The sequence below is a fragment of the Leptopilina heterotoma genome, unplaced genomic scaffold (assembly GCF_015476425.1).
Source record: "Leptopilina heterotoma isolate Lh14 unplaced genomic scaffold, ASM1547642v1 Lhet_209, whole genome shotgun sequence".
Taxonomy (NCBI): Eukaryota; Metazoa; Arthropoda; class Insecta; order Hymenoptera; family Figitidae; genus Leptopilina; species Leptopilina heterotoma.
Window position 1 is genome coordinate 1,727,483 of NW_025110924.1, and position 14,356 is coordinate 1,741,838.

Here is a 14,356-nt window from a genome sequence, read left to right on the forward strand (position 1 = left end):
TATTTCGTTTACAGGATTGTTAAGTTTTAACCATTGTCAAGTTTTAATGAATCTATAATTAAACAAGTAAAAATATTCTTTTAAAGTAAAGACGTCTTGTCAATGTATTTACAACTATTTGTTTTAGAATTTTTATTTATGTTTTTCATCTTAATTTACATATTTCAATGATTGCTCATCATAAGAAAATACCATTTGTTCAAATTTTTATTCCCTCCAGGAATTTAAAATTAGTTGAAAAATGAAAAATATCTGTGTATAAAAACAAGAAAATTCTTTATTATAAAATAAAAAATTGATTACATTATTCACAGCAATAACTTAGACGATTTTCTTTAACCACACACTCAACTCTTCAATATCAGCAATTGAATCCGAATCTTTGTTGTACGCACTACTTTCAGCAAATTGGACATTCATATTGAGATGATTAAATTCGAAATCAACTCCATTTTTTCCAAGAAAAGTATTCGAAGATGAATCGTCAATTGCTTCCAATTGACTGGATTTCGTTAAGCGAAGCAAATTTATTTCCTTCTCAAGAAGAGTTTTGATAACTCCACATCCCTTCGCCATCGTTTGATCTTGTTTATTGCACAATACAAGTATAGGAATGTGCCTTTGAATACTTATAATTGATAACAAACTATATAAAAACCTAAAAAAAAAACAATTATTATTTATTTTTTAATTATTGTACTTAAAATTCAGTACTGATGAACAAATTATATTGTAGGCACTTACTCTGCAACATCTCGAATATCCTTTTGCAATGTAACTGCATCAATCACATAAACTAAAGCACGAGCTGAAGATTTATATTTGTCAAAATATTTGTATCTCAATCTTTCATGTCCAGGAATATCTACAATTCGCAAAGAATGCTGAAAAGGAATTCAATTCAGTTGTAGATATAGAACACGTTTTTTCATTAATATCAGTTGCTAAATTGATTAGCTCTTTTCTTTAAAGCTTCTAAAGTAAATATTTGATATTGGTCTTACGTTATTTATGTAGATATTGCCTGTATTCTCTTTAACTGACGTATAAGTAGAAATAAATTTAGAATTCAATAAACGTGAAAAAAGTATTGTTTTTCCAGCATCACTGAGACCTGTTATAAGTATACTGTTTCCAGCAGACTTTCTTCTTCGCCATAAAGTAACTAAAACTGTTAATAATGTTAATAAAGTTAATAAATTTCTATAGATGTTCAATTTATCAAAACAATTAAAATAACTATTCTTTCATTATAAAATTAATTCATTATGAAATATTTCAAGAATTATTAATATAACCTACATCATACTTACCAAGTGTTAATATGACACAAAATACAGCTACGATAATTCCAATAAACTGAAATTCGAAATTATTTTCGTTTATTGCTTTCACTAATTTCTCCATGGCTATTATTTAGGTATTTGATAATAATTATATCTTTATAAAAATAAATTTCTAATTTTCATTATAAAACAAATTTAAAGTTGTGTAGTTTTATTTTTCATAAATACAAAGAAAACTAATGCATTCAACACATATGTTATGTTGTATTTACATACGTGTTCCAACGTGTTCGCTGGTGTTCGTTTTCATTGACTTTCAAGGTGTGTTCAGAATGGTCAATTTGGGCATTTTAAGTAAAGTTCATAATTTTATTAAGGTTGAGTCCACAATAGGAAAATATTTCTTGCTCAACTATTTCGTTTAGCACGTGGAAGTCCGAAGTGAACGCTCCTTTAAAGTATGATCAATTGTGGAAGATATTATATAGATTGAGATGTATTTTCATGGAAAAATAGGTGATTTAAAATTAAAAATAATAATATTCAAGTGCTTGGCTCAAAATGAAATTATTTTTTAGTTGCAAAAAGAAATATTACCATATTTACATGTTAAATTGAATGGAAATATTGCGATGATTTATTATTGAAAATCAGTTACAAAACAGTTTTTGGGTGAAAGTAAATGATGTATGTATAGATATTTAATATTTATTGTAAATATTGATTTTTTTAAGAAAATTTAATACTTAATAAACAAATTTACATTTCTTTAAACTATGTACTTTATATTGAAATTTATATAAATAAGATACTAAAATCCTTTCGGAATGGTTAATACTCTAAATTAATTTTTTTCTAAATATTTAATAAAATTTACACAACTTTTTGTACAAACATTTATAAATCTTTACAATGCTTTACAACAACACTTTAAATAACTTGAATAAAAATAATGTATGACAAATATTTGAACATTAATAATTAATAATTTGAAATTATTTTTTAGTTGATTTTCTAGGCATTCAATAAAACTCTATTTATGATAACACAAAATATGTAAGATGATAAATAGTTTATTTAAGTTTAAAGAAAAGATTGTGAGAAATAGGGATGTTAATCACGTTCTCAATGTTGTATAAAAAGGTGTGTCATGCACTTTTTAATTATAATAATTATGAAAAAAGAAAATGCATTTTATTTCTAGTTAATTCTAAATTCTAATACTGTTTTATTACACTAGGTACACCGGGTATCAAGGATTCATTTAAATGAAATAATTAGAGAATAAAAATAAGCAAACATGGTCTCGGAACAGGGGAATGAAAATGGAGAAGATCATCAAGAAAAAACGGAAACAATATCAGAAACTAGTTCATCTGTTAGATCTTGTGCTTTAGAAAATGTACAAGACAATGCTTATGGACTAGATCCTAATTCACTGGAACCCGTGAGTAGTATTTTAGTTTCTACAAGTCAAGTGGTGGAGAACAAAGATTCCCAAGCAATTGAGCAGGAGGAGATCCTGGAGGAAAGAATAATAGAACCTTTAAAAGAAGTTCGGCTAAATAAAAGAGAAACTTTAGGTTCGGGAGATGAAATAACAGAAAATCCTATGAAATGTTTGGGAAAAAATCATATTCCAACAGCTGTACAAGATGAGGGAAGTACATCTTGTTCGGAAATTGTAAATGATACACTTCGTTGTTCCAGAGGGAAACAAAGATTGTTAAATATTGTGGAAAATAAGTATAAGAGAGGAGAATTAGCGCATAATGGAGAAGATTTGATGTCAAAAGTAAATGGCGAAAGCAGTTCAAATGTGAAATGCGTTTCTGATAAATTTGGAGAAAGAAAAGATTTTGGTAATGTGTATGATTATGATTCTATGGATGGTGCAGTGGCTTTACCTTTATATAGTTTAGCAATCGTTCCTTCAGAAGGGGAGGAAAATATTGGAATAGATTGTAATAAACCATTTAAATTACCAAGCTTAGTGAATTTGTTTGAGGTAGCTAAAGCTCAAGGAGTTAAATTGGAGGAAAATGCAAGAGCCATTTCTGATTTGCCCTCAAGTCATGATCATCAATTTGAAGGGCCAATTGACATTCGATCGTCTAATAGTAGCGATGGAAGTAATTCTGAAACTGAGTCTCTACAAGCTTCAAGTAAACATGTTCGATGTAGAAAGGTATCTTATTTTTTAATTTCTGACAATTTCTTTTTAAATAACTTAATTTTTCACGTTACACTATTTTTTTGTCTGGTTTGTGAAGTGTAAAACGAGTTTTTTTAGTCGTCAAGTTTAATTTTTGGATAGCTATTTTTTACCACTTTTTTAGTATGAAAGCTACTTTTTTAAAATTAATTATCGAGTGCGAAACAATTAATTAATGATATTTCTAATTTATATTTCGTGACATCTTTGTTCATAAAAGTGATAATTACAGATGAATAAAGTAACAACAAAAGAAGGAGTCGAGTATTACCAACTGTGGCGAAGCACAGCGGGCCTTTCAACACCGGAATCAGTATACGAGACTTTATATCCAAATCCTCCTCCATTGCCACCCAGGTCGGCTCACAAGCCACTTTACAGGAATTTATGTCAACCACCAGAATTACCTAAAAAACAGAATCTCAAGACACCAATGCGACCTGAAGATTGCTTTGGTTTTGAAATTGTGGATATGGATGAGGGTCCAAATAATATGAAGGTAAGTGCAACGAAAGCTTTTAATGATGAGAAAATAATTGAAAATAATTACATAAATTTATTGAAAGTAATTTTTTCATTGACAGACTAGAACGGCCGTTACCAAGAGCATAGCGCTGTTAAGTTCGCCAAGATCTCACAGAGCATTGACGAGACCCGAAGCTGGAACAAGCAGTCAAATCGAATGCCCCCCTACGCCAACGCACCGTCCAAAATTATTACGTCCACTACCGATATGTCCTTCCACAAAATCAACTTTAACTTCCGAAGAACCTCTACCTGCATGTAAGATTTTGTTCGATTTTATTGGATTCATTTATTAATAAGGAATTAATTTTAATTTTGCTTACAGCCTGGGAAGCGCGTATTGACAGTCACGGTCGAGTATTTTACATAGATCATGTTAATCGCACGACAACTTGGCAGCGACCTGGACTGACGTCTCGAAATCTAGGTTGCGATCTACGTCGACAACAACTCGACAGACGATATCAAAGTGTGCGTCGCACCATTTCACGACAAGACATGGATCAAGAACCTGGCACCTCGAATATTAATGCCAGTCAATTTGAAATGAACAGTGATCGTCTAATCGAAAGAAGCACCAACAACAGAAGTGAATTTGACACTGCCGATACAACTACAGTACCGGCAGTTCTATTTCTAAGTAGACCGGACTTTTTCACAGTTCTCCATACCAATGCAGATGCTATGGAATTCTATAATCGTAATTCGAGTTTGAAACATATAATCAATAGAATCAGAAGAGATTCCGCTGTGTTTCCACGATATGAGCACAATAGAGATTTGGTGGCGTTGATCAATTTGTTCGCGGATTTAAATAAAGATTTTCCAGTTGGTTACGAATCGAAACTCGATAGAAATGGAAAAGTGAGTATTAAAGTTTCACCTCTTTAATTTCAATTATTAAACTTGATCATTCGTCAGGTTCAGGAAAAAAAAAATTTTTTCTCTGAAAATCAGAAGAAAATAAAATTTTGATGTTCTAGAGATTTTTCATTAATCACGTGAAAAAAACAACGTCATTTATTGATCCGAGACTGCCAATGGAAGTAACGCATCCGAGAACAAGTGTGGATGAAGTACCAATGCCTCCGCCAAGAACGCAACAGACGGTGATTTCGACAACTGGAGTTCCTACCGCTCAGCCCGATATTCCCGTCGCGTATAACGATAAAGTTGTCGCCTTCTTACGGCAACCAAACATAATGGACATTCTCAAGGAACGGCATTCGGCTTTGAGTCAAAATGTCGCTTTGAAGGAAAAAATTAATACAATTAGAGTCGAAGGATCCGCATCGTTGCAACGTTTAGGGCACGATGTTCCTTTGGCATTACTTTTAAGGTAACTTGTCAAGAGTTGGATTTTTCAATATCGTATTTTTCAATAACAACAAATATTCAATCATTCAAATTCAAATATTCAATTTCTTTCAGTTTATTCGAGCAAGAAATTATGTCATACATTCCTGGTATAGGAAGGTCTCCTCTCAACAGTCCTCATGCATCTCCCGGCTTAGCTAGAGCTTCGGCCAGAGCTCCCGCTCCGTACAGGAGAGATTTTGAAGCGAAACTTCGCACATTTTACAGGAAACTGGAAAGCAAGGGTTATGGCCAAGGTCCCGGCAAGTTGAAGTAAGTCTTCCAAAATCTGAATTGTGACGCGATCTGAAGAAAGGGACCTTAGAAACAAATCACTATGGTTATGTTGAAGTTACTTTTTTCTTGTTTGAAAGTTTCTTCTTCCTTTTTTCAAACTAAAATCAGTGTTTAGTGAACATTTTAGTTGTAATCAAGACTTAAACATCAATTATTTATATTGACAGTTGATCCTTTTTTTGTATTTTCATTTAAAAAATTGCAAACATAACCTATAATTTTTTGCTTCTAAGGTTCCTTTCTTCAGATCACGTCACAATTGAATATTCAATTAATTTACAGCAATTTTTGCAATTTTTACAATATTTACAATATTTTGCAATATTTCATGTAGATTGCACATCAGAAGAGAACATTTATTGGAAGATGCCTTCACTCACATAATGGCAGTGTCAAAGAAAGATTTGCAAAAGGGGAAACTGGTCGTTATTTTTGACCACGAAGAAGGCTTGGATTACGGAGGACCGTCTAGGGAATTCTTCTTCCACCTCTCACGTGAACTGTTTAATCCTTATTATGGTTTATTTGAGTATTCAGCAAATGACACTTACACCGTTCAAGTATCGCCGATGTCTGCCTTTGTAGATAATTACCACGACTGGTTCAGATTTTCCGGAAGAGTTTTAGGCTTGGCATTAGTGCATCAGTACTTGCTTGATGCTTTCTTCACAAGACCTTTTTATAAAGCTCTCTTGAAAATATCGGCGAGTTTAAGTGATTTAGAAAGTTTAGATCAAGAATTTCATCAAAGTTTGCTGTGGATTAAGGAGAAGGACATAAGCATAGAGCCTTTGGAGTTGACATTTTCTGTGACTGAGGAATTATTGGGAAAAGTGTCGGAGCGAGAATTGAAACCTGGCGGTAGGAATATTGCTGTGACGGAGAAAAATAAGAAGGAATATTTGGAACGTATTTTGCGCTGGCGTTTGGAAAGAGGAGTTGCTGAGCAAACGGAATCATTGATTCGTGGTTTCTATGAAGTTGTCGATCCCCGTTTAGTTTCGGTGTTTGATGCTCGAGAACTGGAGTTGGTAATTGCCGGTTCTGCGGAAATTGATTTGAATGATTGGAGAGCACATACTGAGTATCGAAGTGGCTATCATGATACTCATCCTGTTGTTGAATGGTTTTGGAGTAGTATTAGTCATTTTTCAAATGAGCAGAGACTGAGACTGTTGCAATTCGTCACTGGAACTTCAAGTATTCCTTATGAGGGATTTTCAGCTTTACGTGGCTCTACAGGTCCTAGGAAATTTTGCATTGAAAAATGGGGAAAGCCGAACAGTCTACCAAGGTAATATTTTATCATTTCATTTGAAAAAGGTACATTTTTTCCATAATTTTCAACTTTCAATTTTTGCAGAGCTCACACTTGTTTCAATCGTTTGGACCTACCACCGTATCCGACTCCAGAAATTTTGTATGAAAAATTATTGCTGGCAGTAGAGGAAACTTGTACCTTTGGAATAGAGTAATAAGATAATAAAAGACTTGACTGACAGGTAAATAATTAAAATTTCTTCAAAATTAACATTCTAACTTGATAATATACCTATTAGGTACATTAGGTTACGAAAATCAAAATGTAAATACTTTTAGAAATTTAATAACTGTTTTCTTAAGAGTAATTGCAACAAGTTACTTATGAAAAAAAATTTAAATCAAGTATTATTATTATTAATTTTATTACTTAATTTTTTTTAATAATGTTCTCTTGACGAATAAAATTCTCGAAAAGTCCTTTTCTTATTTTAAATATAAAATGAGTTAATAGTTAATTTGTTAGACCATTAAAACGATACAGTAAATATTACAAATATTAAATTTTATGCAACGAAGCAATATTTAAATGCATGCGCAATAAGAGATTTTATTAAAAATGTTGTTTAGCTAATGTTTATAAACTTGGAATTTTATGTGAAAAAATAATTACCTATGAATGTAGTAGATAATATACGAATATTTGTAGTGCATAAATGTATATAAAAAAAACTGTCTGCAAGGAAAAGAAATATTTCAATGAAAACAATTTACCATGTATTCGCTGTTGCAAATACGTTTAATAAATAATAAATTTATTAATTATGTAAATAGAATCATTAAATGCCATCAGTACTTAGAATAAAAAATGTTTTTGTGAAAACAGTATCATGGGCTTAAAGATCATCATTTTATGAATTTTATGAATCTATTAATTTCTTACAGGAATAAGAAATAATAATTTCACTTAAATATTTAGTTATGTATTTATAGTACATGTATTAGTACATGTATTTATGTACATTTATAGTTGATGATAATAATGTAATATTCAAGTGATAAACACCAAAAAATACTTACGTACTTTACTTAATTTTTCAAGCTTTTTCTAAATCCTTAATATTTGAATCAATAAAATTGAAACTAGATTATTTCGTAAGTAAAAACTGTTGAAATAAGTAGTAGTGACGTATATAAATTGAATAAATTCAAATTATAATGTAAATTTCGATGTAATTTTCTTCTATTTATTTTCTATTTCTATATATAGTTGTAAAAAATTGAATAAAATAAATAAAAAAGAAAAGTAAATTCGTTTGATTCTTTCGAGTGAATAAACCCTTAAACTTGATTTACATATATAGAATAGAAATTAAATTTCAGGAATGTATATAATTATAATTAACTTTTTTCAATTTTTCAATTTAATTTTATTATTTTTTAATGAAAAAATGCTGAGTAATATTTTGAGTAAATTAATTTGACAGTAAATAAAACATTTATTTCCACAACTTCTTGATGGACATATTTTTTTCCGAGTCTTTTTGCATAACTTTAGCCACTGCCATTTCAAAATCCTCTTGTGTAACATGAACACGCCTTTCACGAAGAGCGTACATACCAGCTTCTGTGCACACTCCCTTTTTAAAAAAAAAATTAATATTATTTAGTGGAAACAATAATACATAGGTAAATGAATAAAAAATTGTAATTTTACCTTGACTTCAGCGCCAGACGCTCCTGGCATTGATTCTGCAATTTTTCTTAAATTTATACCACGAGTTAGATTCATTTTTCTAGAATGAATTTTCAAAATGTCCAATCTAGCTTCTTCGTTTGGTGGGGGAAACTCAATTTTACGATCAATACGTCCGGGACGCAGTAAAGCCGGGTCCAGAATGTCAATGCGATTTGTTGCCATAATAACTTTTATATTTTTAGTAGCTTCAAAACCATCCAACTGATTTAGAAGTTCGAGCATTGTACGTTGTACCTACAATTCAAAACATTTTTTTACTAAAAATTTCTAAAAGTTAAAATTGCCAAATCAACTCAAGAGTTACGAAAACAGAATCAATACCTCACTATCACCTCCCGAACCAGATTCAATTCGAGAACTACCAATGGAATCAATTTCATCCATAAAAATAATAGACGGTGCATGTTCTCTAGCCATTACGAATAATTCTCGAACCATTCGCGATCCCTCTCCAATAAACTTTTGAACCAATTCAGATCCAGACACTCGAATGAAAGTGCACTCCGTATGGTGAGCAACTGCTCTTGCCAATAAAGTTTTTCCCGTACCTGCAAAAGGAAAATTCTTAAAACTATTCTAAAATAGTCTTTCTTAAAAATCCTCTAATAATCAATCAATTGAACTTGCCTGGAGGTCCATAAAGAAGTACTCCCTTAGGTTGCGCTATTCCAAGAGCATCGAATAATTCTGGATGCTTAACGGGTAATTCGATGACTTCTTTAATTTCTTTAATCTGCTTGTCCAAGCCACCGACCATTTCATAAGTTGAGTCTGGCACTTTTTCCACCATCATCAAAGATACAAGAGGATCAACTTTATTTGGCAAAATTTTATGAAGAGTATAACTTTCATTTCGAAGTGCTACTCGTGAATTTGGCGTTACGTCATTTATATCAATATTTTTATCTAAATCAACCACAAATTTCCCTTCAGGGTGAACTTTAACTAAAACCTTCTTTTTATCCATTGGCTTCACAACCTCTCCAACATAAGAGCCTTGTTCTTGAAGAAGTTGTAACTCTTCTCGCAACATACGAACTGAAAAAATAAAAAATATTTCAAACATTAATATTATGAAGAAAATATAAAAGTGGGAATTTAAAAAAATAATAAATACGTTTTACTCAAAATCTCTCGAACAAACAATGACTTGTAAATCAAAATAAAAAAGAAAAATAAACAGTAATGTTTACAGTATCAAACATTTGACTAGTAATGAGAAATGAAGAAAACCTTTTGCATTCAGTTCGTTTCTTTGTGCTTGAAGTCGTCGAAGATTTTGACTTTTCTCAGCAACTATTAACTGGAGCTCTTCAATTTTTGTAATGTAATAAGGTTTAAAACCTTCACCCTTGGCAGCTTTTTCATCTACTTCCATCTAAAATATAATTATAGTATTATAAATCCTCTTTCATTTCAATTTATTGCTACAATAAATGTAAAGAAGAAAGAAAACAATAAAAATATAATTTACCTTATTGATAAGTGTCATCTTGGATTATAAAAACTATCCTTTCTAAAATTTCTTTTATTTCAATTATTTAATTCAACATTACAAAGTAATTTTTATGTTAGCATACACATTCAGTCAGAAATTTAGAAACAGAATTGCATGTCATGTTACCATGAACAATTTATTCTACTCCCAATTGTGTCTTTATCTATAAGATTAAAATTTGGCTCATAGTTGACAGTCGCCACCGATGGCGCTGACTGCACAGTGGATTGGACGAATGTTTGCGTTTTCATATACTTCTATCCTTGTTGCATTCATTGTTCAATTTATCTCTATGTGGAAAGACCTTAAAGACTAGATCCATGGAAGCGGGAAATTATGCCCGGCTATCCATTTTGGACTCCCCTTTAGGTTTGTTGTATATACACGAAAAACGACGTTTGCTAGTTTCTGAAAGAAACAGAAGTAAATATCAAAGATAAGCAAATTACTTATTATGATTACATATTTGTAAACAAAAAAAAATGTCAGGTCCTAGATACGAAATGGATGTAGATAATCAAAGTGAAGATGGAGAAATTAAAAAGAGTCCAAAGAAGGATGCAGAAAATTTTAGGTAAAAAATATTTTCAATTTTTAGGTTAAGTTAAAAATTCGCTAATAATTTATTAGTCGTTTCTAGTTGAATTATAATACAATTTTGCATTTCAGATTAAATTTGCTTGGTTTTAGTGTTTACCTACTCTGAAACTATGTAATAAAAAAACAAAAGTATTACCTATTTTCAGAGTAGTAAATTTACGGAAAATTAAAAAAATTACTCTTTAAAAGCAGCAAATTTATATACAAATTTTAAATGTAAAGAAGTAAATACTTTAGAATTAAAAATTTCACTTATTTTGAATTTTTTGAATAATAAATTAGTTGTTTATTTTATACAGTTTCTCCGAAGAAGAAGGAGCCGACACGACAGATTCATTAGACATTAAACCTCCACAAGCTGTGAAAAGGCATCATAAAATAAATGTGTCACGAAGACGCGATAAACATGTGGATAAAAGAGATCGCAAAGATGAGAAAGAACGTAAGTCTCGACATCATGATCGAGTGGAAGATAAACATCGTGATAAACACAGACACAGGAGACACGATGTCGAATCTTTAGAACGGGGCGAGCGTTCCGAAGGTTCGAAACGAGAACGTGAAAGAATAGATCGAATGGAAAGAATTGATGGACATTCTAGAGATAGGGAATCTTCTAGACACGAGAGAAAGGATAGAACTACAGGAGATCGAGTATTGGAAGATTTGAGAGAAAGGTATGTATTTATTTATTTATTTATTCTTAGACTTATTTATTTATTTTTAAAAATAAATTTCTAAAAATGTTTGAAGGTTATTGGATAAAAGAAGAGAGAGGCGTGAAGACCCCCGTGAAATTCGTGAATGCAGACGTGAGGTACGTTTGGAAGAATCACGAGATCGTCGAGATGGGCGACTTGAAGAAATACGCGAGCGTCATGAACTTCGGGCGATAGATGATGGACGAGAACGACGTGAATTGAGAATAGACGATCGTCGACATATTCGTATAATGGAGGAACAATATCCGGAAGGTGATTTGATCGATCGACCGGAGAAACGTCATAAAAGGTCTCATAAGCATGAAAGAACTCGAGATAGAGAGAGGGAGAAAGTAGATCGAGAAAATCATATGAAAAATATATTAGAAATGGCTAATAGTGAAGATCAGGAAGGTATGGAAGTTTCCGAAATTCTATTAATGCCCAAAGAACCGAAAGAAATGACGGAGCAGGAACTTCGAAAAGAAAGGTAAAATTGAGTATTTCTGCATTTAGATACAATTCGAGAAGATTGTGTAATTTTTCTAATAAATTAAACTAATTTCTTTATTTTAGACTTTTAGAAGCGGATAGAGAAATGGCTCGGCGAAAGGAAGTGTCAAGATTAGAATTGGAAGCGAGAAGATTGAAAAGAGGGGAGAAAAGGGCAATGAGTCCTGATTTGAATCCGGACCCATCGGTAGTTGAATTATCTGATGAGAGTCCTAATTCGGTACATTCCGATGTTGCAAGATCCAGATCTATAGAGTATGTTACTCTAGTTATTAATAAATTGTCATTAGGCACAAGAAATTCAATGATATATTATTTTTATCTTTTTCTCTAGACGATCGTCTGATGAACGAAGAAGCCTTCACGAAAGATCCACAGATAGACGTTCGTCAGATTCGTCAAATACAAGCAGTGATGAGGATGATGACGATGAGGACGATGATGATGACGACGACGACGATGATGATGAAGATGAATCGAACGAGTCAAATAAGGGGAGCAATGATGAGTCTAATGATGGATCGGATTACAATAATCCAAGTCCTTTATCAGTGGAAAGATTAACGAAGTCAGATCATTCCGAAGGCGGTTCACCGGGACATGTTGATTCAAATGGTACGGCCAAAGGTGACGAAACAGAAGAAGCAGTTAATCAAGTACCTGAGTTACCTCCTTATTTACCAGCAATTCAAGGTAATCAAATTTTATTTAAGAAATTGTATTATTAATAAAAGTAGTTTTATTTATCAAAGCTCGAATTGATATTCTGCGAAACTAAAAATGATGATTATTAATAATTTTCTTTTTTATTTCAGGATGTAGAAGTGTAGAAGAATTCCAATGTCTTAATCGCATAGAAGAGGGTACGTATGGCGTTGTGTACAGAGCTAGAGACAAGAGGACCGAAGAGATAGTTGCATTAAAAAGACTTAAAATGGAAAAGGAAAAAGAAGGATTTCCTATAACAAGTTTAAGAGAAATAAACACATTACTCAAAGCTCAACATCCAAATATTGTTACTGTTCGTGAAATAGTTGTCGGTAGTAATATGGACAAAATATTTATAGTGATGGACTATGTTGAACATGACTTGAAATCATTAATGGAAACAATGAAACAAAAGAAGCAGGTCTTTATACCGGGTAAGTGTTTAAAAATGAATTATTGTCACATAAATAATAGTGAAAGAATAAAAACAAAAATTTCTTTTCAGGCGAGGTTAAATGTCTAATGCAGCAATTGTTACGAGCTGTGGCACATTTACATGACAACTGGATATTGCACCGGGATCTAAAAACTTCCAATTTATTATTGAGTCATCGAGGAATTCTCAAGGTCGGAGATTTTGGTTTGGCAAGAGAGTATGGTTCTCCTCTGAGACAATATACCCCTGTAGTTGTCACCTTGTGGTATCGAGCACCTGAACTTCTTTTAGGTGGAAAAGAATACAGCACCCCAATCGACATGTGGTCAGTCGGGTGAGTTTTTGTCTTTAATAATTTTCAATTTTCATTAGTTTTGAAACATTAGTTTCATTAGTTAAATTCTTCTTTTTTTTTACAATTCTCAAGACTCTCTCTTCTCTTTATTTCAGTTGCATTTTTGCCGAGTTTCTCAGAATGGAAGCACTTTTTCCAGGTAAATCTGAAATGGATCAATTGAATAAAATTTTCAAAGAACTGGGAACACCAAGCGATCGAATATGGCCGGGTTACAGTAAATTACCGATGGTACAAAAAATACCATTTTCGCATTATCCTGTTAATAATCTTAGACAACGGTTCAGTTTGTCATTAACTGATCTTGGAATTGAACTTCTAAATAAGTATGTATAATTCAAAAAAGTAATAATTTGTACTCGGTTATTATTTTTTTTTTATTATAAGTAAAAAAACTTTTTATTATTTCAGATTTTTGACGTATGACCCTCAACAGCGAATAACAGCAGAGGATGCACTAAAAGGCGGTTACTTTAATGAACCTCCATTACCTATTGATCCGAAAATGTTTCCAACATGGCCAGCAAAGTCAGAATTGGGAGTGAGAACTGCGAATAACGCGTCGCCTAAACCTCCCAGCGGCGGTAAGGAATATAAACAATTGGGTGATGGGGATGACGCAGACATTAATGCCTCTGGATTTCACATGGGTCTGGTGGAAGGTGGTAGACCTCCGCCTGTCGGTGGCGGTTTTAGTCTTAAATTTTAAATATTTTTTTAAAATTGTACAAGACATAAATAAATTAATACAACATAATGAGTAATTTCTAATACGTATTCATTTATTTATTTCAATTTTTATTTTTTTATTGTCACAATTTTATTGAGTTGGAAAATTAATATTCAG

At 31.9% G+C, this 14,356-nt stretch overlaps 4 protein-coding genes across 6 annotated transcripts; 2 read left to right on the plus strand and 2 right to left on the minus strand.

Moving 5' to 3' along the window:
* Nucleotides 1-259: 259 nt before the first annotated feature.
* On the minus strand, nucleotides 260-1,594 carry LOC122501338 (signal recognition particle receptor subunit beta). The gene is made up of 4 exons (XM_043610722.1): nucleotides 1,314-1,594; nucleotides 1,005-1,171; nucleotides 745-884; nucleotides 260-658 (listed from the first exon to the last, which is right to left on the minus strand). Exons 1-4 carry the CDS (start codon nucleotides 1,405-1,407, stop codon nucleotides 322-324), a joined length of 738 nt encoding a protein of 245 aa, XP_043466657.1. The 5' UTR covers nucleotides 1,408-1,594; the 3' UTR covers nucleotides 260-321.
* A 133-nt stretch (nucleotides 1,595-1,727) lies between these two features.
* Nucleotides 1,728-7,897, plus strand: LOC122501340 (E3 ubiquitin-protein ligase HECW2-like). 3 transcript variants are annotated; one of them, XM_043610725.1, is made up of 10 exons: nucleotides 1,741-1,973; nucleotides 2,293-2,429; nucleotides 2,527-3,474; nucleotides 3,734-4,000; nucleotides 4,086-4,284; nucleotides 4,352-4,890; nucleotides 5,010-5,365; nucleotides 5,458-5,655; nucleotides 6,014-6,973; nucleotides 7,043-7,897. In XM_043610725.1, exons 3-10 carry the CDS (start codon nucleotides 2,587-2,589, stop codon nucleotides 7,152-7,154), a joined length of 3,519 nt encoding a protein of 1,172 aa, XP_043466660.1. In that variant the 5' UTR covers nucleotides 1,741-1,973; nucleotides 2,293-2,429; nucleotides 2,527-2,586; the 3' UTR covers nucleotides 7,155-7,897. The 3 variants fall into 3 exon arrangements, with proteins under 3 accessions (XP_043466661.1, XP_043466660.1, XP_043466659.1); XM_043610726.1 differs by lacking the exon at nucleotides 2,293-2,429 and having other exon boundaries at nucleotides 1,728-1,802; XM_043610724.1 differs by lacking the exon at nucleotides 2,293-2,429.
* A 448-nt stretch (nucleotides 7,898-8,345) lies between these two features.
* LOC122501345 (26S proteasome regulatory subunit 8) lies at nucleotides 8,346-10,331 on the minus strand. The gene is made up of 6 exons (XM_043610733.1): nucleotides 10,173-10,331; nucleotides 9,932-10,076; nucleotides 9,326-9,736; nucleotides 9,020-9,246; nucleotides 8,657-8,932; nucleotides 8,346-8,579 (listed from the first exon to the last, which is right to left on the minus strand). Exons 1-6 carry the CDS (start codon nucleotides 10,188-10,190, stop codon nucleotides 8,439-8,441), a joined length of 1,218 nt encoding a protein of 405 aa, XP_043466668.1. The 5' UTR covers nucleotides 10,191-10,331; the 3' UTR covers nucleotides 8,346-8,438.
* Nucleotides 10,332-10,560: 229 nt separating this feature from the next.
* Nucleotides 10,561-14,280, plus strand: LOC122501342 (cyclin-dependent kinase 11B). Its single transcript, XM_043610728.1, has 9 exons — nucleotides 10,561-10,770; nucleotides 11,096-11,473; nucleotides 11,550-11,987; nucleotides 12,074-12,265; nucleotides 12,345-12,703; nucleotides 12,826-13,152; nucleotides 13,224-13,488; nucleotides 13,605-13,835; nucleotides 13,921-14,280. Exons 1-9 carry the CDS (start codon nucleotides 10,679-10,681, stop codon nucleotides 14,216-14,218), a joined length of 2,580 nt encoding a protein of 859 aa, XP_043466663.1. The 5' UTR covers nucleotides 10,561-10,678; the 3' UTR covers nucleotides 14,219-14,280.
* Nucleotides 14,281-14,356: the final 76 nt, after the last annotated feature.